At 40.5% G+C, this 27,280-nt stretch overlaps 1 protein-coding gene across 6 annotated transcripts in view; it reads right to left on the bottom strand.

The window, feature by feature from the left end:
- The window catches only part of nrxn2b (neurexin 2b), a 589,914-nt gene that overhangs the window by 349,985 nt on the left and 212,649 nt on the right, over nt 1-27,280 (bottom strand). For 5 of the 6 annotated variants that reach the window (XM_034856686.1, XM_034856685.1, XM_034856687.1 and 2 more), the window contains 4 exons: nt 22,653-22,676; nt 14,473-14,634; nt 3,760-4,198; nt 1,810-2,193 (listed from right to left, as the gene is read on the bottom strand). In XM_034856686.1, coding sequence (XP_034712577.1) covers nt 1,810-2,193; nt 3,760-4,198; nt 14,473-14,634; nt 22,653-22,676 — 1,009 coding nt within the window. The remainder of the gene's footprint in view (nt 1-1,809; nt 2,194-3,759; nt 4,199-14,472; nt 14,635-22,652; nt 22,677-27,280) is intronic. The other variant, XM_034856684.1, reaches the window with a different exon arrangement.

The raw sequence follows: 27,280 nt of genomic DNA on the forward strand, positions 1-27,280 counted from the left end.
ATACATTAGCCTTATATGTGATACTTCCTTTTGTCTCTGCCTTGTAACCATTTCAAATATAACCAAATTCCCTATTTGTCAAAATAAAGGTGATTTGGATCAACAACATTAGATCAAGGGAACGTTCAGTGATGATCAAAAGTTAAAACCTATAGCAATTGAAAGATAATATCAATCATTTCTGCACTTCTCAGACATCTGCATGGGTTAAATTGGGTTTTTTAAATTGCATCTTCATTAGTGTGCCATGTCAGTTTCATTGTGCTTTCATTTGTGTCACGTTAATGTATAGTGAGTGCGGAAGATGCTCAGGACTTCTTACATCCACTTTACATTTTGAATGAAACGAAAACATTCTTCATAACCAAGAAAGGAAGCCACCAGAAATATTCATAACAAATCCAATGACAGACTGTCCTCAAGCTGACAGAAATGTAGAAAACAACAAGTGCAGCTAGTTTCCGAGACATCCGTTCCAAACTAGACACAACCGTAGTTAATCTCTCTAGAATCAGCCTTGTCATAAACAGGCTTCTGTGTGGAGTGACAGTTCCCTGAGTACTGCTCTTATTTTGCAGTGCGAGACAATAAACGTCACCATAGGCTAACATGACTCACTGGCATAAGGTAAATGAAACATTTAAGCTTTCGAAAATGATACTAAAAGATTAAGAAAAATCTGGTAAATAGCAGTGATGTTTAAAAAGTGTACAACATAGATTTGCACATGCTGCACCAATAAATGCACCTATACAGCACAATTTTTTTTCATAATCATTCCAAAGCCAGTTCAAAATAACAGTGACACTATTAGTTGTCTGTGGCTTGGAGATACCATGTAATATGCCCTGGGATTTCTCCCTCTAGTCAACATCAGTGATTGTCTTTACACTCTGTTAATCTATGCTCTCAGTCTACAGACACAGAGTAATACAGATGGCTGGTTATTTTGAAAAAATGCCCTCTGTCACATCTCTGCAATAACACAAATCTCCACTAGATGGCAAAAGAGCCTCACTGAAACCACACCTGTCATCTTAGCACCTGCCAAAACTGTCTAAATATCACCCTTCAAAATAAAGACATTTCATTCTCTACCTCCACTATTCTGATTTGAATCCAATCTCGCCTTCCCTCATTACCCTCCTTGTCCCTCAAAATCCAATACTGCCATGGCTTACTCACCCCCACGGATGTGAAAAGACAAACCGTGAAGGTAGGTGCCTGCAGCTAATTGAAAGGAATCAGATGTATGGGGGGCTATTTGACTAGCTCACCACCCCTCCCCCAGCCTCCCCTTGCTGTGCGCGTATGGGCCACCTGCGTTTGCGTGACTGACACAGATGGCGGCGGTAGGCCTGGCTGCTCTGTTACACAAATGCCGGCCTCTCAGGGCTGCAGCCTCCACTTCCCCCCTCCCAGCCAACGGGCCGTGATGCAACCCAGCTTCGGGCCCACACATGGCTCCCTATGGAGCTCTTACTCTTACTATGCAGCAGCTGCTTGGTTGTGTGAAACACAAGGCAGCATGCTGCCAAAAGGCTCCTCCCACACTTGTTTTCAATTTCACATTAACGATCATTTAATATTCTCATCGTTTCATTTGTTGACCATCAGTATTTTCTGGTTGACTGTAAGAAAGGTCAATGTGTTGTTAGGGATGATACAGTGCATTGTTTTATTGTATTATTTTCTGAATTGTGCAAAACACAATTGTGTAATATGAAAAACCAGATGCATGCATTGTCTTCAAGTCTTGGTCCCTTCACCGGTAGAGATACAAATTCCCTTCAACGTCAGCCTCCTTACCTATCTCACAGTTGGTACCCAGGTATCCGGTGCCGATGCAATCACATATGTAGCGGTTCCAGCCCTCTTTGCACAGACCTGCATTCCCACAGGGGGCGCTGCTGCACCTCTTCTGCAGCTCACGGGTGCAGAAGCTGCTGACACCGAACGCACTCTGGATCTCAGCCAGGCGGCGGACATCGCGGCTCTTGCCATCAATGAAGAGGTCACGGACGCAGCCCACGTAGCCATAGTTAAGCAGAGCCGTCCACACCTCTGGCGGCAGGATGAGGTCTGACTTAGACTCGGGCAGCCCGCCTAGGTACATATCACTGTCTAGATCCAGGATTTCACTGCCCTCTGGGGAGCTGAAGGGCATGCTGCGGCTGTTAACTGAGATAGATCCTAAAGACGGATACACAAACAAGTTATCAGTTAAATATCAAAACATTTCTGATACAGAGGTAAACGCATACATCTAGCTACGTTAATACATGTGGTGTGCAACTTGCGTGTTTGTTTGCATGTGTCAGAGCACGCATGTTGTATTTAGTGATAAACTGAAAGTGTGTTTTAATGACCCAAATAGGAAGAAGTCTCTGGTTTTGATCGGTGTGTGAGTGGGTGACTGAGTCGGCAAGCGGCAAATGGTTGGGTGGGAGGAGAAGTAAGTGGATAATTAAGGGACAAGGGAGCACAGACAGAGGGACATACAAGAGACAGGAAGGATAGATGACAGTATGAGTATGTATGTGTGTGTGTGTCTAATGTGTCTGTAATAGGCTAAATGGAGGAGAAGGGAAGCAGAATGCAGCAGGGAGTGGGTGAAACAAAAGGCCCTCTATCTTTCTGTGATTAACGACTCCGTCTTAATTTTCTATTAAAAGCCAATTACAGCAGGAGCAGCAGTGAGATCACATGCATGCGTGCAAACACACAGAGAGACACACACACACACACACACACACACACAAACACACACACATTATAAGATGCCATTAGGGGAAGATATTATGTTCAAGGTGCTTGCCCACCTACAGCTCATTCATCAGACACCAGACACTCAAGCATGCAGATGCTCCTGTTTGGGCCCACCAGCAGGACACATCCAGTAAACTCTTACACTCTCATGCTTAAAGAAGTTACAAAATACAACAACAATATTAATAGATTAAGTGCATGTTTGTGGTTTTGTAAAATAGTGTGGGGCTAGTAACAAATGTCTATCCTTAAGTGTATAGCTGCATAATAGAGCCAGTGTTCTATAGTGCGTGTTTAGTCAGGGCTGTGAGTTCTGTAGAGCTATGTCTTGCTATTTTCTTTTCCTTTTCACTAGTCTACATACAAGAAAATGACACAAAGGATATTTTGGTTAAGACATTGTTAAACTGTGGACAGAACCGCCAGAACACATGATCACAGGATAGGGGGAATTTAAAAATTAATCTTCATGGATGATAATGACACCCCCCCAAAGTACTATTTTCTGCAGTCAAAATTAAGTCCCATTTTTTTCTTGATGGTGGAAGTATCAACTCTGTTAAAACAAGTCAACAAGTCCTAAGGGTTGTTATAATTTTTTGACATGCTGCTAATTGTGAAGATGTTGAATTTTTCACAGTTAAATGGGGAGTAAAATACTGTTACATAAATCTGATTGATGTGATAATTAGAACTGTACTGGCTATAAAATGTAAATATGAATGTAAATAAATCCATCCAATAAACAGTTAGCAAATGCACAGTCACATACTAGATCAGCTGTCAGTTTTAAAAGTACGTTTTCACACCTGTAGTAAACTACCTCATCAAGGATTTCCCGTTATGCTTGTTTGGTCCGCTTTTGGTGCGCACTCCAGTGCGATTGCTGCATTCTTGCCTGTCAGCATGGCAAACAAACTCTAGTGCAATTTAACCAAACTAAATGAGGCAGGTGTGAAAGCGCCCTTAAAAGTTGAAAGCGCTCCTCACCTTTCCTCCCTTCCCTCTGGAAATCCACATGGCACCATTCCCCATCATTGACCTTCTTGTTGCTGGCCTTCAGCTTTGTTTTCCCAGAGCCCATATCGATCAGCAGGTACAAATACCCCTCCAGCAGCTCCATGGCAAAGTAATCAGTCTTCAGCTCCCTACCAGGCTTCTGCTCTTTGGGACCCTGAGGACGGCCGTGGCTGAACAGCAGGAGTCCGCTGGGCTCTGTAGTGCGGAAGTCGAAGGAGATGGATCCCGTCTTCTTGGTGTTCCACTTGGGCAGGGAGATGTAGGACTCGGGGGTCTCAAAGGTGACGGGGTCCAGGGCCGCCACGTCCTCGCAGCGAAACACCAAGTCACCATTCAGGGTGATTTTAGGGTCGCGCTCGATGGCCAGCCGTGACAGCTCCAGCTTAAAGTCGTTGTTCTTATACACCACCTGGAGAGCAGAGGGGACAGTGAGTGGTTACAAAGTTATATTTCTTTATGAAATATTGTTGACGTGTGATTTCTGATTCAAAAATAGCATCTAAAATTATGTATTCTTTTAAAATGGCCTAAAAACGAAGTGAAGCCGCAGCAGAGAAGAACACCCTGTCCATAATCCTGCAGATGCATCCTAATTGCTCAAATATATTTCAAGTGTCAGTTATAGTGGCTACTGGGACATCTTGTCAGCACGGGGAAATGATGAATCAAGACCTGAATGAAATACATGGCTTTCTCTTGAACAGCAGTGTGAAAACCAACATTGATAACATCACCCTGATCCCTCTAACCAAGAAAAGTAGTCCACACGAGCACATTCAATTACAATGACACCTAATGTGTCTTACATTAAAAAAGGCACACAACAAAAAACAAGCAAATGCAGTGGTATAACAATAAAGATAAGGTAAAAAAAAAAAACATACACACACCCAATACCTACACACACACACACTCACACCAACACTGTTCATAAGCCGGAGAAAACAGGACGATTTTGAGCTTAGCTTTAAATGTAGATACAGTTTTTTCGACATCGCCTCTCATCCTCATCTTATTCTGGATTAGACAACGTTTGATTTCTGGGATTGTTCAGGTGTTGGCGAAGGTTTCGCCGGATGTCCCTCATTTTCGGCGGACAACTGTCATGTTTAGCTTTCTTTGTGTTAGCATTTTAAACTCCGGTGGATTTCTGAGGACTAGGGTTAACTGCTCCTCAGATCTCTGCAGGGTAAATCCAGACAGCTAGCTAGACTATCCGTCCAATTTGAGTTTTCTGTTCCTGTCCCTCCCAAAATGTTGTATGGACCAGAAGGCTTTTTGTCTTTCAATTCAATTCAATTTTATTTATAGCATCAATTCCAAAAAAGAGTTATCTCGAGACACTTTACAGATAGAGTAGGTCTGGATGCAACCACAGCCGGGGAGGTCAGACACATACTGGGGAGCTGAAACGTTTAGTGCCTTTGAAACCAGCAGAAGGATGTTGATTGAGATTACTCATGTTCTATGATTTGGAAAGGCAATCCTTCACCCTTTTATCGTTTGCAAACACTGAGCAACCACTTAGTGCCATTGAGTTGTCCAGGGCATGCTTCCATTTACGTCTGTGTGTGTGTTGGGGTTGTGCAGGTGCACAGCATGCTCAGTGCATCAAACTCAGTTTACCACCGTAAAGAGTCCTAACTCTTTATCAAATCCATATGGCATACAAACTATGTGTTGTACAAAGAGCTGCAGCTCGAAGATATCAATATACTGCATATAAATTGAAAAAAAAATAAAGTTAAAAGGCTCCAGGGGATACTCAGACCCAGGGAAAAGTGAATGTTGCCTTCGGCCTTAATGTAAATGTCTCTGACAGCCTGTGAGCTGGAACAATAGAACCATATTTCATCAAAGTGTGTGTCTATGCCTCACTATTTGCACTCATAATGGATTAAGTGCTAAAGGCAAAGTAAATTATCCTTGTCTTCCGTTCTTTTTATTTGGTAAATGCTCTGTAGACAATGTTTTTGTGAGGCCGTCCTCATGGTAATACTGTGAAGCAGCTGAGGTTTTTGCCCCTGTGTGTGTGTGTGTGTGTGTGTGTGTTTTCTCTCCTGATTCTAATTTTTTACTCTCTCTCACAAACCCACACATAAGGTCCTGAAAAGCAATAGCAATAGTTTTTCTCTATCTTTGTTTTCTGTTGCAGTCACAGCTACTAAGTTAAGAAGATTGTTCTGTTAGTGTAAAGTGTCGGGTTTGATCCCGGCAGCAGACGTCTTCTGTTGAATTGTAAAGACACAGACAAGACAAGGATCCCTGCTCATTGTGTTTAACGCTTGAACTGCAATAGTCCACAACATTGAATATTGTGATTAGCAAAATTAAAATTATTCCTTCATTGTTTTTGCAGTTGTTTCCCTCCTGCCCTGACTTTTTCTAAATACCTATTCTACACATTGCTTTCTTGTCATAGTAATAGGTTTTTTGTTGTTTTTCACAAACCCACCCCCCCATTTGTTGCCAGAAGCAACAATTAACATATTCTACTCCTTAGCTGAATTGACGTGGTTGCGCATTGAGACAATAAATAGAACATGGAAACTTATTTACACACCACTTTTCACTCCCATTCACTTATAATCACACTAAAGTATGTAGGCCCACAGCATTCGTCCTGTCATACTGTATGTGTGAAATATCAGAAATTAAAGCAAAAGTAATTACTCCTTAAGTTGTGTCCCGACACAGGTTTCCCGTTTGCACACTATACGCTATAATAATATCAGGTATTTTACTTATGTCCTTCTTTTGAACAAAACACTAATGTTTCCAAATGGTATTACTTTCATAGGTTGGCGTGGATGTGCACGATGAGATGTCAAGCTGTGTGTTCAACTGTTGAACCAAAAGACGAACTGCAGACGGGAGAGATGGAGAGATGAATATAACTAGACAAAATGTGATAATGTAATCATTTGCACCGTGATTATATTCACCATTTAGTTTACTTGACAAATTAAAAATGTTGAAATTGATGAAAATGTTTCAGTATTTGTTTCTTGCCTTTTATGTATTAGGTTGCAGGTTATACACTGCGTACAAACCCAAAACAGTATCAGACACAACCAAATAAATTTGTTTTTTTCATGAAAGTGGATTTATTTGCGGGAGTTGCTCAGAGAAACGTTAGAGATTTAGTGTTGACTGAAATGAACGACAAATAGTGCAGATGAAATGACCAGACTCTTAAAGTATCAGTAAGAGTCCATTACTGTACACTGCAACACCCGTTTTTGGGGGTTCAAGCTGTTTGATAAGAGATCTGACTGTGAATATGGTGTGGGGGCTGCCTGTGTCCTAGCTGCTATAGAGATTAACGCAGAACTATAGAGATGAAGAGGTTAATGGCCCATCAGCGATAAGAAAATGATACAGCGGTTATGGCACTGATTTGCGGTGCAAGTGATAACACTATTTCTTTAGCGTCATGTCAGTTTTCTTGTGTGCTTTTGCTTGTTAACTTCAAACTCTAGACTGACATTATTACTCCATATGGTCTTATATTGACTTCAACCTTCAGAGCAGATGATATCCATTCATTTTAGTCGACTATGAAAATCAACTTAAGATTTGAAAACCTAATTGAGATAACATTAAACATAAACTTCATCAGGATTCAACTTTAAAAGATATTAGGCACAACCCACATACAATACTGATTATCAGCTCCATCGGGCTTCTTAAAGAATACAAAGTTAGATAAATTAGCAGCCAATTTCTGCCTAGAATGTCGAATACATGCTGAATCATAACCTGAGTATTAAGTCGCCATATGCTTTTTTTTTTTTTTTTGGCCTGTTTTCGCATTTCCCCCACTGAGATTACTGTGTAAGTTTTTGATTTAATTTCACCAGACTGCTACTGTCATTCCTCACTGTCTTTCATGCTATCTCTTTCAAACGCCCTCCAATCTTACCTATTTTTTCACATGCATGCCATGCACACACACTCACTCTCTCTTTGTCAAACACCACACCAAAACACAGGAACACAGATAACAGTATGCTGGGTTATTCTTGAACCTAAGCCTCCTTTGGTTATCTCCTTCTTTGGACACGCTGCCACATGCACTGTACACCTCCTAATGTCATCTTTAGCAAAATTAGTCCTGGTAATTAGTCACGATAATGCTAAACCTTGCAGCTAATAAAGCATGCTCTCTTCTAGCTTAAGGTGTAAGAAAAAGAGAGGGGTAGGTAAAAGCAAGGCAGTGGGAAGGGGAGAACATTTATTTAATTTGATTTATTTTGAGGCATTTATTTTTGTTTATCTATGCTGCTCTGTTTTTACAAAAATATGCAGCCAGGGGATGTGCTTTTTACAACGGATCAAGCAGCATGCAGGGGAAAGATGAGGCAAAAAATAAAGCTGGCAACATGCTCCACCAGATGACTCTTAGGCCAGATGGTATCTATAATGTGGCCTACAACAAGTCCAAGTCTAAGCTAGTGTTGGGTGGCTACAATGAAGAATTTGGATGTTCTGTTTCTACTTTTTTTGCCTCAAAGGGTTAAGTAAACCTTGTTCCCGTTTAATCTCGGAACGCATCGGCTATCAATCTGACGACTCTTCTGTGCGTCGGGTCCCATTAGCAACTTTAGACTTGAGAATGGAGTTTGAGTTGAGAGACAATGTCTTTATAAATAGATTTATGCATATCAATGCAGATAAATTTGAAGCTAAACCGTCGTCAGACGTTAGTCAATGGGCTCCCAGATTGCATTTTATTAAAAACAAATTTGCCTCTTTTGCTCTCCACACGGAGTGTTAACCTGTATGCCAACACATCCCGCTGAAAAGTAATTGGTCAATACTACTCGGACTACAAAGGGACAACAAAAGTATATCAGAATGCTATCGGTAGCAACAACCTTGTCCAGTTTCCTAAAGATGCAGCATTCATATGCAAACATCTGTTTATAGAGATCATTTCCCGGTCAATACAATCACAACAACCTGTTTTGCTGGAAAAACAGGAGCAAATGAAGGGGGATGTCAATAAATCCATCAAACACTTCCAGATCAACTATTCTCTTGTCAATCAATGGCCAAATTAACTTGAAATGTAGTGTGTGTCCCTGAGAGGTCAATTGCTAATCATGTTGTTTAAGTCAAAATGTTTCCTAATACTTGGGTCGATGACAACACTGATGATTGCCAGGCTTCCATTGTAATTGCTGGCTTACCTAGAAGACAGCACCAAGATCCAGAGAAAGACTCCACATAAATATAAAGACTATAATTCAGTGATGATATTTATACACTGGTCATGAGCGAATGAGCTTTTTGATCTGTACGAGCTTTCCTGTTGCTTTACCCTCACAACTCACTGACCCAAAAGGTCATCTCGGGACAAAAGACAACCCAATGTAAAACAAATTTTTGATTAGGGACATTTTAGCAAAAGCTGCATCCGACAGCACAAAAAGTCTTTCCACATACTAATCAACACCAAATAATGCATTTCTTTGACATTTTGTCTCTTAGTCGAGAATGTGCTCAAACTAGTTGATTAGGCAGAGATGGGACATCCCATACACAATGACAGATTGTCATGCCAGCTTTCAATATGTCAAGACTTCTAATGTCAGAGGGATTTTGTGCCTTCCAGCGTGTCAAAAATCCGAGCCAACATGAAGACAGGCAACCAGAATTAGCTTGCGGTAATATCCGCTGGGACTGGTTTTTGATAGTACATGATGTGCAGCATGAGCAGAACTGGTGGTAGATATAGCAACCATGTTTGTTATTACTGGGCTAGCTAATATAATCTTTAAACCTCTAATCTTTTCACATTACCAGCTTCTTTTTTTAGGTTGGATCCAAGCAGCGTGTGGGCCATAATCCAGCTTGTTGTTTAGCGTTGTGAATTTAACAAGGGCAAGAAGTCCCTGACTTTGGTCACAGAAGTATTTTTGTTTGTCATTCAAATCTTTCAGTGTGTCTAAGCAAAAGTATACCAATGTAAAAGAAGAATAGCCTGGGATACACAAGAAACAAAAAGCAGAATGCAAAAGAAGGTGGAATACAAGAGAGGTGTCCAGCAGTAATGAAGGACGGAGAATACGGCAGTGAATAACAACAACAATGATAACAGGAAGACGGACAGTAACAGACAGACAGAGCAATGCGTGAGAGCACCACAGTGTGTGAGGCATGCAGGGCCCACTCTGAATAGTGGATCAAATAAGCTGGGCCTTTGTAGAGCAAAGGACCCAGACGAACTGTGCTCAGCCAGGGGCACATTCTGTATAAATGCATGTGCTAACATCTTGACCATATGCCTTGCATGGCTGTAATATGTGCTCTTCAATATCGAGAAGGTAGGTCGGAACAGCTCAACTGACGAGCCAAATCGTCCACTGCAGAGACGTATGCCAGCTTTGTCTACTAATTAAAAGACCACTGTCAAAGGTCTTGAAAACTTTGAAATATTGAGCGTAGTTAATAATGTCCAGCAACACAGTTTTTGTCCCCTATCTTGACTTAATGATTAGTTCTCTTCTGAATTCTTTGACTTGGGTAGCAGAGCCAAAGGGTGTTTCTGAGTTGGATTAACTTCAGTGATCTTGCTGAAATCAGAATGTGTGTGGCCCTGACATGGACGGCGATTGGGCCAAAGCTTTCCTCAGGGGTGACTCCATTGATTTGTTTTGTCATCGAGAAACTCTGCAAATCTAACACCCTGCAGGTCAGTAGTCCAAAAATAATATTTTTTTCCTGATGTAAACTTGGGGTAGTGTGTTTGACAAGCCAATATATCACATAGTGTTGATGTTTCTTTTTCTTTAATTTGTATATATTATTCGAATCTGGTTGCTTTTACTGACAGTTTGTGGTGCACTTACAGCCTGACGATACGTTGCATAGTATGCCGTTGCCTTAGTGATAAGGAAGCACCACTGGTAAAGGGCATAGAACTCTGCTGCAGCACCCTTCCAACTACAAAGTTTCAAATTAATGTTTACTTGTGGTAGGTGGAAAACCCCTGAGATTTTATCCTGCTACAAAGGTGAGATAAAGAGGAAGCCACAGACAAAAATAGAGAGCGCATTGATATGAAGTTAAGAGGGCAGGACGGGAGAGGTGGTAAAAGAGAGTGGGGGCAGGGAGGAGGTTCAGAGCATTCATCCAGTGCATGGAATCAGTCGAAGAAATCAATTTTTAATTTGGCCGTCAGGATGGCAATGCTGGTGTGCCAACATCGCTACTATGGACTTAATTACAAAAAAGTGGCCCTTAAAAAAAGGAAAGATGAGAGGAAGAGAGAGGTGGAGGAGTGATGAGAGAGGTGGGAAGAGGGGGAGAGAGAGAGGCTGAGATAGAGGGAAGATTGTGAAATGGGCGATACCAAGGTCACTGTGTGTGAGAGAGATGGAGAGGCGGAGGTTGAGGTGGAGGGACGGATGGCGACGTGCAAACGAAGAGAGGAATCTGTGAAAACAAGGCTAGGGGGCTGAGAGCAGAGATACCTGATTTCACACCCCACCAATCTGACTGGGGGCCTAGAAAACACACACAAGATCACACATTGTATGATCATAGCATGTGGGTGACTTTGAACACGAACACACACACACACACACACACACACATCATAGGGCTTCAGTGCCTCTTTTGGTCCCATTTTGCTCTTCTTCTGCCGTGCTTTTCCTTTGGATTGCTGCTGCCTGGAGGGGGCGGGCCAAGCGTATCAAAGGCTTTTGACCATGGTGGCGGCATGAAAGCCTTGCCCCGGACCATGACACCCCTGATAATCCGAGCTGTGCCATTGAACTAGTACAGGATAAAACACACCACTGTCTACTCCAAAACCACTCACTTTTTTACTTTTATTTTAAGCTACTCTGCCTGGCGCTCTGTTACTATCAGTGCCTTTCTGCGTGGTTACCTTTCTGACTCAGTTGAGTTGATATAGTCGTTGTAGCTTGACCACAGCTGAGAAGCTGAGCCCACAAAACACAAACAACAGGAAAAACAACCAGAAGGATCCAGCTTCTAGTAAGCTACAGTCTGGATGTCTTTCCCAACAGTAAACACACCTTCAGTAAAGTCTGGTATTGACTCCTAATTGTATAACTGTAAGTAAAAAAATAAAGTTATACAAATTTAGTAATCATGCAACAGTAGTCTTCAACATTACAATATGGAAATCTTAATATTCTCTTTTCAGAGTAGGTCCATACAGGAACTGGGAGAGGCTGCCTCATTCTGTCAGCAAACTGCTTCCCTTGATTTGGGGAAAAGAAGGTTGACTTGACTACACAACATTTTGAGCTGACCCAACCCCAAGCAGATAAATGAAAAATGCAGCCCTTGGCAGAAGGTCAAACATGAATGCAGATGTCTGATGTCTGACTACTTTGCCCCTGAATTTTGCCTGTGACGCTTTCCTTTCCCTCCCAACCATAATTTACAGTTACCTCAAATCTTTCATCTTTTTATTGACTTTCCTTTGCTTACTTTTGACTGAAATCCAATAAAATGATTAGCCGACAAAGGTAACTATTTTTTTTTCAAACTTTTTCTCTTTCGAACACTAGAAATATCAAAGTTTTAATTAATTCCTCCACTTCCAGCTGTTTTTCTCCGCCTCATTTCTTCTCTACTCTTCCTTAGCTACTTATTGGGGAAAGATCCTAAATTGGATCTGCTGAAGTGGTTGATAGAGATAGGTTTAGGCATAGGAAATGGGGATTGTTTAGGTAAGTGAAAAAAAACAAATTGGCAGGCTAAGACAATCAGAGGCATAATAAGGCAGAATACGGCAGGCCACAAGGAACATCCTTTGACGATAACACGTCTGGTAGTTCCAATCTAGCATCTACCCTTATTGGGAGATCAATCAGTCTGCTCTCCAACCATCTGCTCTGGCTTTCTATTCCCAGCATTTGGCTCACATTGCTTCTTCAATTTTACCTATTTTTGTTACAATTACACCTGTTGTCATGGTCTGTTTTTCTACCGTTCACAACCCCCCACCCCCTTCCTCATGCACTGTGCTCTGTCTGTACATTGACTGTAAATCCAGCCTTGTCTTGATGAGAGAGTATAGTTAAATGCCTTGGGAAGTTTAAGACCCACTAGGGATCCTTCTGATAGCAACCCAAATAATGAAAATGTAATTCTACAGGGATAATTAAGTTAGAGATAGGGCGATTACTGTGTGATCCATTAAAAGTGATGGCAAAAGTAATTACTTATTCAATCAGCGTGGTTTTATGAGGAAATGCGATGGCGACATGTTGCGTTGTTTCTATACAAGTCATTACATTTACAAGGGCATAATACTTTAAGCTGTGATTGGTCCTCTTGACAGCTTGTTAAGCTGTGAATTAACGCCCTAGTGAAATTAAAAAGTTGAAGGAATTAAGTTTTTATATTGCAACTGTCCTCTAGACATCCATCCGTGACTACTGTATACACTGTGTATAAGCGTGTGTACGCTTGCATGGCTATTTCATTTCTGTTTGTAATTTTCTAATATCCCGCTGTGGTGTGTGCAATGCCCGCATTTTGGCCCAGACCAGCCCACCCTACATCCACACACTAAGTTAAACTACTGCAATCATACAGTATAGCATGCCTAATTCTTTTATTGTTGCAGTGTTATCATCAACAGTTTGTCCACCACTTGTTTTTGGCTCAGTTTTATCAAGGGGCAAAGAGCTTTAAGGGAAGTTCTGCTTACCACAGGTTCTACCCTCATTCCCTCATCTCTGTCCCTCTCCACACTGACACGACTATCATCAACCACGGGAACTGATGAAGGTCCTGCTACTGCCGAAAATATGTCTGTCAATTTGACACGTTTGGCAGCGTCTGCCTGAAGGGCCTGTTTGTTTTTCTCACGCAGGTTCTCTGCACCTCCTTTGCATTTCTTCTCCATGATCTCTATCGCTGTTCTAGCCTGACAGATTAGATTAGTGGTACACTGAAACTGCATGGAGGCAGAAATCCCAAAGAGGGTACTGTTTAAAGATATGATTGGGCCTGTCCAATATAAATAAAAAAAACAACCAATGGGATGCTGAGCTACGTGTGTCATTGGCTGTCTTTCAGAAAAAAAAAAAAAACTATCCTATGTGATATTTTGGACGAAAGTGTTTTGGGCCAGCCCAGTGTCAGTTGGAAAAAAAATGGGGCGCTGATCTAGGATTACCACTTTTATGGGCCGGTTCATGTGCCGGACCCCCCAAAAAAGTGCCTGTTATGCCAGATGGCCAGTCGGCCCATGGAAGTGGAGTTTCATGAGCTATTTATCCATAGTGTATTAGCTACAGCAGACGTCGGTCGGCCCACACTCAGTTTGGAGCTGAGCAATCTACAGCAAAATAATATTTGCCACCTAAAAAAAAGCCCACCAAACTAAAAATCAATATCTGTTTAAGTGTGTGCTGTATTTGGAATATGAGGAACTGAAGCCATTATCTATCTATGCTCTTTTCAAAACCACCAGACTCCACTGACAAAAACAGTCATTCTACCACACAGAACACAGGAGTTGATGGTTGGTTAGTTTGTTTGTCCTGCCCTGACTTTGGTGAATCCAAATGATCCTTTCACAATGCCAAAGTCAGGAGATACAGGGCAAAAAAAAGTGTGTACAGGGTAGCATGTTTGATCAGCTACAGCATATATTCACAAACTGCACAATCACACATAGACACTTACATCTTTAAGGCAGCCCATGAAGTTGTTGCTGACCGGTGATCCGGGCAGGTCGGCGGTGTTCGGGCTCCCTCCAATGTAGAAGAAGTCATCTGAACCCAACATGGTGTAATCTTCTTGGGTGTAACCAGTGGTGGTCAATATACCATCCACTGAAATGGTCACCTAGCATAGGCATGGCCCAAAAGAGACAGACAGAGATATAGGAGAGGGAGAGAGAGAAATAGAGCAGGGATAGGTAGAAGTGAGAAAGATGAGAGTGAAGAGAAATTAGAGGAATGAGGAGGAAAAACGAGGAAGAAAAGTGGATTAACACCGGTGATAGGTTGTGTTGCCCCCTAAATATCGCTTGGTTGGTTGCTTTTGGTACCACTCGGACTGGGGGCTTTCACTCTAGAGTGCAGTTGCTAAGAGAAAACCTATACAACAGCGCTGTGCTTCCTGTGTAACCCCTGCCTCCTGGAGTGATGGCTAAATTAGGCTTCAACTCTATCCTATACGGGATTAAGTGCACCTTAAATGACATGTAAAAGTCGATACAGCAGAGAGTACAAGAACATGATTTTACAGGTAACGCTATATTTAAAATATCAACTGGGCTTTCTCTGTGATTAACATTGACATTCTCCAGTGTTACCTCGCTGTCAATCCACACTCAAGAACTACCATTTAAAAAAAAAAAAAAACCCTGTTCAACATTCAACTGCCTCAAGTCTTGTCTTTTGAGCAAGGCGACACACTTTATGTGCCGCACATTTGATCGCAAACCGAAATGAAAGGGTCGGTGGAATCAAACACAAAGCCACAAGCGGCTGTGTATAAAATAATGTGGATTGTATATAATAAGATTTAAAGTACCAAACCTTTTATTAAAAAATAAAACTGATGCATAAACAAACATTTTAGGCTTCTCAGAGTGATTTTCTGTTTTTCTGTATTTTTATTTTACTTTTTTGGGCATTTTTAGGCCTGTATTAACAGGGCGGTTGAAGAAATCAAAAGGGAAAAGAGAGGGGGAATGACATGCAGCAAAGGGCTGCAGGTCGGAGTCCAACTCGGGCCCACTGAATCAAAGAGTAAACCTCTAGATTTGGTTGCCCGCTCAAATGATATTTTGAGGTCTGTAAAATAAAGTCTGAGTATCCTTTTAGTACTGAACATGACTAGTTTGATCACAAGTAGTTTAAAACTAAATTACAACAGCAAATGTGGAGAATCCTCTTTTATTGATGTAACGCAAGATCTTACAAGATGAGGTAAGGCAACAGTTTTAAATTTAACAGCAGAACTCAGCAGTTCAATGAACACCTGAAGAGTAAATTAAATGACAAGAGATTCTATCAATTAAAATTAGAATGCATTTGAAATGTGCTTAAGGACTTTCCTGCAGAAGTTGTCTTAATACACTCAATACTTCCAGAAGTTGTCTTAATATACTCAATACAAACCAGCACATTGCAGTATTTGATGAAAAAAACTAATTAGTATAGTTTGGCTAATTGTGTTGTATCATGGCTGCATTAGCTATGTTGCTACACAAACATCTACCACATGAGGCTGATTCGTGAGGCAGTTTTGCAGTAAGTGACCAATTTATGGTCTAATTATCCTAATAGTGCTGTCCTGGGCAAAAGCGAAGTACTCATTTCTCTGATTCGACAGCTGTTATCCTGCATAAATGTACACAGCTCAAATTCAGGACTGCAGGGAGCCGTGTACACAACCATCTGTTTATCTTAACCTCTGCACAGTCAGAAGTGATGCTAGCACAAGCTTCCTTCATTTCATCCGAGGTCCAACTTCCCATTTTGGTCATTTACAAAAACATTTGGCAGTATTTCATTCTGGTAATGGCCGAATGAAGCTTCGTGAACCAGTGTCTTTTATTTTCTGAGCCTACTAGATGGCGCTCTCTGTTTAATAATTGGTTGAGACTATACTAAATTGCAATGCCTTAGGACTTTCACTTAAAACCAAGAGCGCCATCTAGTGGGCCGAGAAACAAAAGAAAAAGAAACAAAAAACTTTGACTCAATATAAAGAGCAGCATACATTTGAAAGCAGAAGGATAAAAGGAAACCTTAGCAACTGCACTCAACAGATCAGTCACCCCAGCTAAGTGCCCATCTTCTCTTGAAAGTTTTTCTTTTTTTGTCTCTTCTTTTATTTGCCGTACTTCCCTTCTTAACAGGGCAACTCATTTTTATGTCTGCTGTTACTACTTGGAGATAAAGAGCGATAGTAGTGGCATGAGGAATCTGTGATTGGTGTTGGCTGGTGTGTTGGGGTCATCATTGAAGATCTCAGAGGCTTTCAGTGGGGCAACTTCATATATCCTACAGTAACAAGAGAGACCTTACATGTGGCTAAGGAGGAGAAAAAGGGGGGGGGGCAAAAGACTTGCAACATGTGGCATTTGAAACATTTCTGCCGACTTTGGCCTAAGCCATCTACCCCTGGCATGACCTCTTCCCGAAATGAGATAGGATGGAGAGTCAACTTGTAAATGATATAACCTGTACAATTTATATGCTGAAGGACAGCTTTTAAGGCCAAACTAGGCTCTTGGATTTGGGAGACTATTTTCTGAGGGTTGTTGATGGTACATCTTCAGGAATGGATATGCTCATTGAGAACATGAGGGACTAACATTGGCTAGCTGCCAGACACCTATAAAGCTCCCAGTTTCCACCACTAACAGCTTTTTTTGCAGTGCATCAAAAAGAAACATCCCTTGGCCAATCATATAACATTCATAGATTAATTGTGTGATCAAAGGTTGGACATAAGCAGCAATAAAAATATCCACTGACACATGATGTCAAAGATCCAAAATAAGCATGTGCATTGTTAGTTGAGAATGAACAAAAGAAAAACAAAAATAAAGATAATAATATATAGATAAGTGTTTACTCTAAGGTGACATTGTAATTATTCACAAGATCTAGCTAGTCTTTGCTTCAGCTAGACTGCACACTCATCCCATTGAGTAGCATTACACGCGCTTGTATCACTAGCCAGAGGAGGGAAAGAGTGATGATAATAAAGGTTGCTGGTGTAAATATGTTGATGCTCCTGGCCTAAAAGCCATACAGTTGGAAGAAAATCCCAATGCATTCCTATCCAAAAACATTTGCTGCAAAATGCAGACAGTAATAATTTAACTAAAGGAGAAAAATATTAAGATTCTACCAGAGAGATTGTGATTGCTTGTTCTCTTTTGTTTTTTCAAATTGTATCATTCAGCATGAAACAAAACAGTTCAAAAACAGCTTGAAATGTTTTTAGTAATTGTGGGTATTTTTTTGTTACCAGCCCTGTGGTGCAAAATGTTGGATCCACACATACCACCTGTGACTGTGTTTTCTTGATTGTGAATGTATTCACAGTAATTGAGTACAGGACCAAAGCATTCATTAACGTAAAAATGGTGGCTTACTCCATCATTTAATGTATGAAAACAACAGTGATTTAGTTTGCTGGGAATTAAATGTCTTTTAGAAACCTGAGCAAACCTGACTATGTGTCCTGAAGATCATTTTCGTAATTGTTATCACAGTTTCCTTCTTGAAACATAGTCTGGTGTGGTGTGATAATCTAAAAACAATCCCTGATAAATACAATAAAAATAACTGGCTAATTAACACATTTCTTGCATCCTTCACTACTCTTTTTTTCCAGTGAGAACTTCATTCGGCTGGGTTTATTTTTAGAGTTTTTAAAGTTAGTAAAATTGACACTCACAAAATCTGAACTGGCTCTTTCTTTGACAAATACCTAACACACAAAGACACACAGTACGTAACAGACAAAGCTGCTTCTGTGGAGCACTTGGTTTCTACCCAGCTGCTCTTCAAATACCTCTTCAGCCCAGTACAAACAGAAACCAAACAGAGCTGGCTGAACTGTGTGCCCTAGATATGACAGAAAACACAGACTGGAGCTGTTTACAGAGGAATATACTGTTAAGGATGCTCTGAATCCAAATAACGGACAGCATTCCATTTTACCTCTCCACATTCTGTGTGTGTGTGTGTGTGTGTGTGTGTGTGTGTGTGTGTGGGGGGGGTCTTTTAGTGCTTGTTCCTCATAAACCACCCCCAGAATATCAACGCTTTTGTAATGGGGCTCGACATGTAGTCTAGTGTATGGTAAAATATAACTGTTCTCCTTGCAGAGTCCTGCTGAGCGTGTTACTGGCTCATTAACCATATCTGGCTCCATGACTGCGGGCTGCTGGCGACTGAACGCTCCAACACGTAGATCCCCCTCTTATCAAGTAAACAAAGGTCACCATGATTCCCATTGGGATTACACTGACCACACTTCTATTGCACATACAAACTCCATAAAACTATACCTGACATGATCTGACTAACCAGATGCTGTGTACACTACTACAGCATTTTCTTTCCGGTGAGCTTGGATTTTCAAAATTCTGGTAGCCACTTGACTAGTGCTGACTAGGGTAAATATAAAAATAAAAAGATATGAGAAAGAGTGAGCAGGAGTTAAAACAAGCACAGCAGCTACATCTTCCATGAAGAAGTGCATCAGAATGATTGAGATCATCAGATGGTATCGAGGGGCTGACAAAAAGAATCCAAATAGGTCTTGAAGCTTATGATTTCATATCCCCAATTTAAAAGAAAAAAAAATACGTTTTTTTTCACTTAGAGTTATTTGAAGCTAAATCATGTCAGGCCCAGATAAAATAACATAAAAATAGCTTTGTGTGACTCACTCTCACTGAGCACATGTCTTCTATTCAGGAACAAAAATCGTTGTCTTCCTTGGTTCCAAAAGCTTTCATGATTTGGTGCATCCAGCCTTTACTTTCAGTAGTGGTTTCTTTGTAAAAAAAATGTCTTATTTGCATAGTCGGAACAACAGTAGAGACACATATCAGTGCCTTCAATTATTAAACATCATATTCTGTGCATAGAGGAGGCAGCGGGCTTACCTTGAAAATGTACCACTTACCCTTTGTTGGCACTACATTTGATCTTTTGCAGGGAGAAACAACAGGTAATATTTCAGAGTTAATATACTGTATTACATTATACAGTTGAAGGCTAACACAAGAGACGTATCATAATATATCACACACACACACACCGCCACCCCCCTTTGCTCAGGTCAAAGCCTGACCAGCAGTAAGGAAGAATGTTCAAGATTTAAAAAAGGGACGGCGGTAGACTTCAGTAGGTGTCTGGCAGCTTGTCAACGTTTAGTAAGCCGGGAGTAATTTATTGTAGGAGGAGAATCTGTCTTTCAACAATAATTATAATTATGTAATATGTAGTTTGAACTAAGCTACATATCTAGGTTAGTAAATGGAGGGAGGGTTGGGAGGCTTGGGGCGAGTGCTGTTTTGGTAACAGTTGTCAAGGGGATGGGGGAGAGAAAGGGGTAGAGGGGATTTTTAAGTTGTGTGCCGTAAAGAGTTAAAAGGGTTGGAGGGTGAACAAAATCGGTTAGTACTTTTGTAAGTAAGGGAAAGTCAGACACAAAAATGGTTGTTAGTACAGTTACAACAAAGGTTTGATTTGAACAGTAGATTAGTAACATTGTTTTAGTAAATTTAGTCAAAGTGATAATAAAGTGAGGATTCTTTAAAAGTCCTCTGAAATTTGATTGCTCAAACCAGGTCCAAAATTGGACTGAATGAGTTATTTCATGTGCAAGGGTTTGTTTTGGTTGAGAGGAAACAAAATGAACCCGTCCAAGCTAACAGGGTGACACACACAAGCCATGCACTTAAACTGGAAGATGACAGGAACAGTGAGGATGGGGGGCCAGAATTCCTTTAGACACAACACTTACAGACAAACTATTAAGTAAAAAAAAAAATACACCATCTGGCAAGATGCAGCAAAATGGGAAAGTAGTAGGGGAGTAAATGTAATTGCAGGTCACCACAACAGCAGACAAACGGGGAAAGGGAGAGAGCTTTCAATGTTGAGGTTTACACGAAAATGCAACAGAAAAAAAAACACATCTAGACACGTGTAGAACAGACTGACACGTGCTGGGCTAGAGCAGCACATACACACTGTAAGTATGCTGATGGGAAGATGTTCTAGCCGAAACATGCAAACAGGGTGCAGGGATACAACCACTGGATACTGTGAGTTTGGGGGTGGAAGTGGGACAGGATGGGTCCATTGTCAGCAATCACAGATGAAATCAACGGAAATGAGAGGGTTTTTTAAAGAATAGGGAAAACTGAGAGGGGAGAGAGGACATCCCTGTATTGGTGAATAGAGCAATCAGTATTCCAATGGTGGGACATCATTACTATCCCTGTCCTCCGCGCTATTGGACACAAACACATCTACACTCCAGACATGATTGCAGTCCTCATTAAGCCTCCACTACAATTTCACCACGGGAATTTCATAAGTGAGCTTAAAATTGCTTCATCACTTTCGTCAAATTTGAGCCAAAACTGAGTGAGTCACTACTAGTTACAGTGGCTCGTAACATTTTTCTTGCTGTGATGTATTGGGCGGATTCATTCGTTGGGGCACCAATTCTCTATTCACCCAGAAAATGAAAGTCTGTCTCCCCTCGGTACATTTTCCCCCTTTTTTGTTTCAGCAAGATAAGATGTGAGGTCATTATTCATTTTAGTAAGTTGATTTTGAAGTTAAACTTATAAAAGTAAAAAATATAAATAAAAAAACAAGATAAAAGATAAAATATCAAATAAATAAAAAAGCAAGAGGGTGTGGCTAACATGTTTCATGGCCGTATTGATTATATTAGGACAATTGATATATGTATGTATATATGTTAGCCATGATATATACATATACATATATACTCAATGCAATCTGTATATTAAAAAAAACACAAAAAAAATAAATAAATAAAGATTAGGAAAGGGGTTTCAAATCTCTTCATGCAAGGAGTGAGGCCAGTAAAGTATAAGCAATATAAGTTAGTGTTAGTGTTAATGAGGGGTCGATCGCACACAGTTCAGATTTTCCCAGGCAGTTTCCTTTATGGTCTGCATCAATGTCCAGACAGCTTCTGTTATTGATTTAAAAATCCAGTGAAAACAAGTAAGACTGATAACAACTGCTAAAATAAGGTCAAATTTAGAGAGTCTTCAGTTTATGAGCATAAATATCTACACCTTATTTTGTCAAACTCCCCCCAATTTGCAGCTCAATAAAGGTGCAATTTGCCATTTTATATTTCCTTTATGAGCTTTCGTCAATACTCTTGGGTGGATATTCTGCACTGGGGGTCAGGGGACTAATGCCACAAGCGCTTTATTAAGTGTGTACATGTGTGTGTAAGAGCCAGAGTGTGTTCGGATGCAGGTCTGGTAACAGCCCCATCTCGATCATAAATCAGCCTCGGGCCACTAACGGGATCAAACCCTCATTTGAGGTCTACTTTACAGCGAGGGCTCTGGCCACTAAATCAAGAGTTGTAAATACTCTTCACGACTCCATAAACCACAGGATGGAAAGCCAAGATCCCCGGTCGCTCCGTAACAGCCTGAACAGGTCCAACTGAGGATACTTAGGACGATTCTCTCATCAGGGCAATTTCTCTTAAGTTGGGAAAATGAATTAACTAATGGACGGCCTTTTTTGCGTTTGATTTTACTTCCCCTCACTGGAGTTGGTCCAATAGGCTATTTGTGTGCTTGAGAAGTCTGCTGTGTACGCTCACTTCATAGGGTTCTTCTAAGAAAGTAAATCAGGAGGAAACAGGGATTAACAAAAAAAAGTAAAGGTTAACTGTTGATACTTTTCTAGAAAATATCTTGCATTATGATTCTTTATTTCTTCATACGGATCGTGTTTGAAGTAAAAGAAAAATAAATAATAAGGGGCAGAAAATAAACAGCAAAACAAATAAAATGTTAAAGTCTTAAAATGATGTTATTTCTATATCTTTTTGGGCAGACCTCTTTGGATAAACACGCCAATTCTTTTTTAGGAAGGGGGGAATCGGATGGCAATAAAAAGCAATAACATATATATAGAGAGAGAAGGCTAAAAGAAAAACAGAGAGGTGGAGATTTTCAGCTACCTTGGAATTGATGGCGGATTGTACTTTCAGTAAAGCAAACAGAATAGAAAGAGGTAACGGGAAACCCAGGGCAAACCAAAGTATAAGACAATTAGAATGATATCTACCATATAATGCAGTTTGTTTACCATAGCGTGTCCAATGCCTGCGTGCTTCAGGAGAAAACAGGGGGAGGAGAAAGAAAAAAATAAAATAATGACAAACCTTAAACTCAAGAAAACACACCTCAACAGGTGGCAGCGAAAAAAAAGAAGAAAAAAATCGCCTTTTGTGAAAAGCATCTTCTCCTTTCAATAACAGAAAAATAACCTAATATTGAAATATAAATTTAAAAGAAAATATATGTCCTATTGTTTGTATAGTAAAACATCCAAATAAAGAAATAAAGAAAGCAATTGTATAATTAGTTTGTTTTAAAAGGGTCATCTACAAAATAAAATAAAACTAAAGGATTAAAAGGATACCAATATTTGTTAGTATGCAAGTCACAAGTTAAGTAGAGAAAACAACAGATGGTTCACATTCCGTGAGTGACACAGTGTTAGTTGTTGAAATCATAAAAGGTAAGGGAAAAGAAAATTCACCAATGAAAAGAATCAAATAGGAAGAATTCTGAAGCTTGTTGTTAGTAAAAGAGACAGTAGTTAGCAAATCAACTTCCACAGGGGTGATTTGGGTAGTTTTGATGGGGATGCTTGTTTTAAGCGGGGAAAGGGGTCAGGGAAAAGTACATCATTATAAATATTCACTCCGAGGGGTAATCTGGTCAGCGGGCTTGGCTGGCGATACTGGGCATGGCCAATCATGTCTTGATGACTTGAACGTGTGCTAATCTCTTAGCAAAATGTCCCCAAGTAGGCATAAGGGGCTAATGTGATATATGCAAGAGAAAACCAAAAATTAATTATTGCATTGTAAAAATGGACAATTCTGGTAAAAACTACATGTTCAGTGATGTGAAATTATCGGGGGCATTTAGGGAAACAGCAATAGTTTAGCATACTCTCACTGAGCATGAGAGAAAAGGATAGAGAAGGGACGAGAGAAAGACAGAGGGATTTCATTGAGAGTACTGGTATCTGCAGCTTCCTGAAAGAGAGAGAAATGTCCATTTAGTCATTTAAGGCATTTCCACAATAAAGAGCAATGCATGTGGTCTCTGGGGAGAGAAAAGCATCCACATTTCAACAGTAAATGGAAACACATGGATCAAAAAATAAGGAACCGTCGGGTGGCTAATTTTATTCCTATAGCATGTGCATTGTCTTTTCAACACCATGCAGCTGCTATGGCAGGACAGCTGATGGAAAATGTGACAGTTCTGAGAATAGGGCCAAACTTCATTTTGCTGTCTTCAGTTCAGTTGTATGTGTAGTCTGTTGCTAGTCCAAGCTAAGTTCAGTTGCTAGCTTTCCCCATAAGGCAGCCCAGCAACCTATTATTTACAACTGATAAATCAGATTGAGATTTTCTGAGTTTCTGTGGTGGTCATGGCCATTAAATATGCTGCAAGGAAGTAACATACTGTGATTCACAGCTGATCCAACAATTGTGGGCTCAGTCACCAGTGAGGAGGGCTGCTGCTAAATTTGCCAATTTGTTGAATCGCTTAGTGATAATAGTGATTAAGTAAAGAGTTATGGTGTAGATTTAATGTCAATAAATGTGGTTCTGTTGACAATCAAAGCTCCACCAGACTCACTGTCTTTCCAGCATACAAACAGAGAGTCTGGCAGTAGCTTCCCGAGGCTGGTTGGCTCTGACTACCATCGCTACATGGCTATCCAGGCTACTGAGTGGTGAGGTTACTTCAGCCCAGACCCCTTGTCCGTATCAGCAGTGAAAGGGTAGACGATCTATCACTGAGATCTGCTCTTTTTCCCCTCAGGGCAGATTGGACATCTAGAGGACATCTCAAATCTGGATCTGAAAGTTGAAATTGTCAGCTCCTGTTGTTGACCACATATATTACACCGGGATTTGGGCAAAAGGGGTGAATATTTTCACCAATAAATCTATTCATTTTGTGACTTAGGTTTCTAAAACAGATCACATATTGTATACAGTTGAAATTTTGCCTAGTGCTGTTTTATTACAACAATTTACAACAAAGGTGAATAGGATTCAATTGTGGAAGGGAATTTGTATATGCACAATATAGTGCACTCCTATGTCTTTGAGTTAAGAAAAACAACAGCTGACACATTAAAGAGCGCAGATCTGTTAGATATGAGGCTCCAATGACTGGGAACCTGACGCTGATTGATTATGTTAGACAAATACACTCTCACAAAAGGTGACAATGATTGTTAGCCTTTCCACACTCAAAAAAAGAAAAACAGTGTGTGTTACAGCAAGGACAGAAATGGCAGATTATTAGGTGCAGCATTCTGAAGTTTAGTTTTAGATCCCTTACAGGCATTTGACATCTGGGTTTAGAGCATTAGATCTTTGACACATCTTCTTTCACATCTTTGACCCTGCAAAAGTTGTGAAAAAGATCTCCTTCAAAAATGTCTGATGATCTTGAAATTACACAATAAAGGGATGGCAGCATGTAGAAAAAATGAAAGGGAGAGATTTCATATGGAGTTCTGTACCCATGGTGCCTGCAGAATCTTGAATGAGTGAACTGTTCTGTGACTAAGCTGTATATGCATATGCAGTTTGTTGGCATATACACAAGTTTCTTGATTAAGCGTAGTGGGTAGTTGAATATAATAACTATTTATGGTAAATTAATCTGCATCATAGTTACTCAACCATTCCATTAAAGAGACTCTACATAGGGAGTGAAAGTGCCAACATTATGCTTTTTGGCTTTTTCCCTTTCCTTTATTGTGTTACATATTTTTGGTGTGCTTGTTATAGGTTTACAAAGTGAACAAGACTAAAGTCCACCCCATGGGGATTTACCATCTCCAGAAAGAAAACACTGTTCATTGACTGCCCTAAAACCGCTCTATTGTAGTCCAGCCTTTACTTCCGTGACAAATGTGCGTCACTTTGTAACAAACGTTATAATGCTCGCCTAGCTGCTAAGGTGGCCCACCCTCATACTCTGCTTCTGACTGGCTAGTAGTCCTTACCTTGCTACTGCTCATGTGTGACTCCCAACAAAAATGGTACAGAGGTGGGATGCCTCACTCTGTAGCTAAAACAGAGAGCTCAACACACAGGGTGACAAGAGGAGCTGCAGCTATGTGCAGTACAACAACAAATATGGTGTGTGTTTTTTTAATTTTTTATTAAACCATGTAAACCTATTTTGACACAACCTCTAAACACAATTATGAACCTGGAAACGGGCACAAAATGAGCACATTAAACTGGGATCAGATGCAGAAAGTGCTAAATGAATGAATTTCCACACTAGAAAGACTTGTCGCAAACTAAGCAATTTAAAGTAATGTGTCATCTAGAGGCGTATCTATTATACAAAGTCAGACTTTTTACTGCTTGAGGGCCATACATACTGCTGATCTGCTGCTTTATTGTCAAGATCAACTGTGCATAAAATTAAAGTTTTGTTCTATTTTTGCAATCAAACAGTAAACAGAATGGACTGGAGGAAATACAACAACTCAAGAGTACCAAATGATATATCTGGCTAGGGATTTTGGAGATAAACAACTATTGTGCATATAGGAGAACAGAGATGCAAGATTATCAAAAAAAGACAAACTACTAATTTCACTTGGCCTGAAACCCAACATGCCTGGAGCCCCTGCTGTGGCAGCACATCACCCTTTCTGTAATTGACCCATGTGGAAAAACAAAGGCTGTGAATGCTGATGTTTGCTGATGGAGGATGATGCTCCCGGTCATGTAAACAACCACAGAAGCAGGCATACAGGGATGGACGATGGGGTAGCAAAAAACAGGGGAATGAGCTAATGCTAACACTGTTTACATTGTTTTCCACTATCAGTGTTTTGTAGCTGCACATTTTGCATGACATGGCGACATGGAACAGTCAACATGACTCCTGTAACCTATGCCAAAGACTGCGGGATGCCAGCCACAGCTGGCATGATGTAAATTGGTGTTTTGGTTTAGTTGCTGATCTCTTACACACTTGTCACGGTGGACGTTGCTGCGGCCACCAGCAAATAAGCTGAATAAATATTTAATGACAAATGGATAGCGCAGTCGAGGCAAGATTCCCAGTTCAGATAGATTTATCATTGTAATGTAGTACGGTCGAAAACTGATGACCGTTCTCCTATTAATGGGGGCCTTTGAAAATAAGTGATGAAACTGATATTGTGGAATATTGTTATAGGTTGGAGAATGAATGCCATTTGTCATCAAGCGGAAATTTCACAGTCTGAATTAATTATGAGAGACATGTAAAAATTACCTGTGTGAGTACAAGCTCAATTTGTGTTGGTTCTATATGTCTGAGCATCCATATTCTACACATCTATGTGCCTTGCTGGGTATTTATGCTTTGCGTGGTGTGCTAGGCGTTCCAATGGCAAAACACTCTTTGAGTGACCCTGTCAGATGGAGGGGAACTGGGCTTCGATTCAGAATAGCTCTTTCAGGTACATTTGGTTTCACGTTCCTTCCAATCATCTGCCATTCACTCTACTTCGCCTCTCACCACATCTGGCTCTAAGTAATGGAAACTGGCAGACAGGCTTCAGGTGCAAATATAAATGTCACAGCAATTACAGTAGAGAGAAATCGGCAAACAAACAGTGTGTGTGTGTGTGTGTGTGTGTGTGTGTGTGTGTGTGTGTGTGTGTGT

Source organism: Etheostoma cragini, chromosome 19, assembly GCF_013103735.1.
Source record: "Etheostoma cragini isolate CJK2018 chromosome 19, CSU_Ecrag_1.0, whole genome shotgun sequence".
In the NCBI taxonomy this organism is placed as follows: Eukaryota; Metazoa; Chordata; class Actinopteri; order Perciformes; family Percidae; genus Etheostoma; species Etheostoma cragini.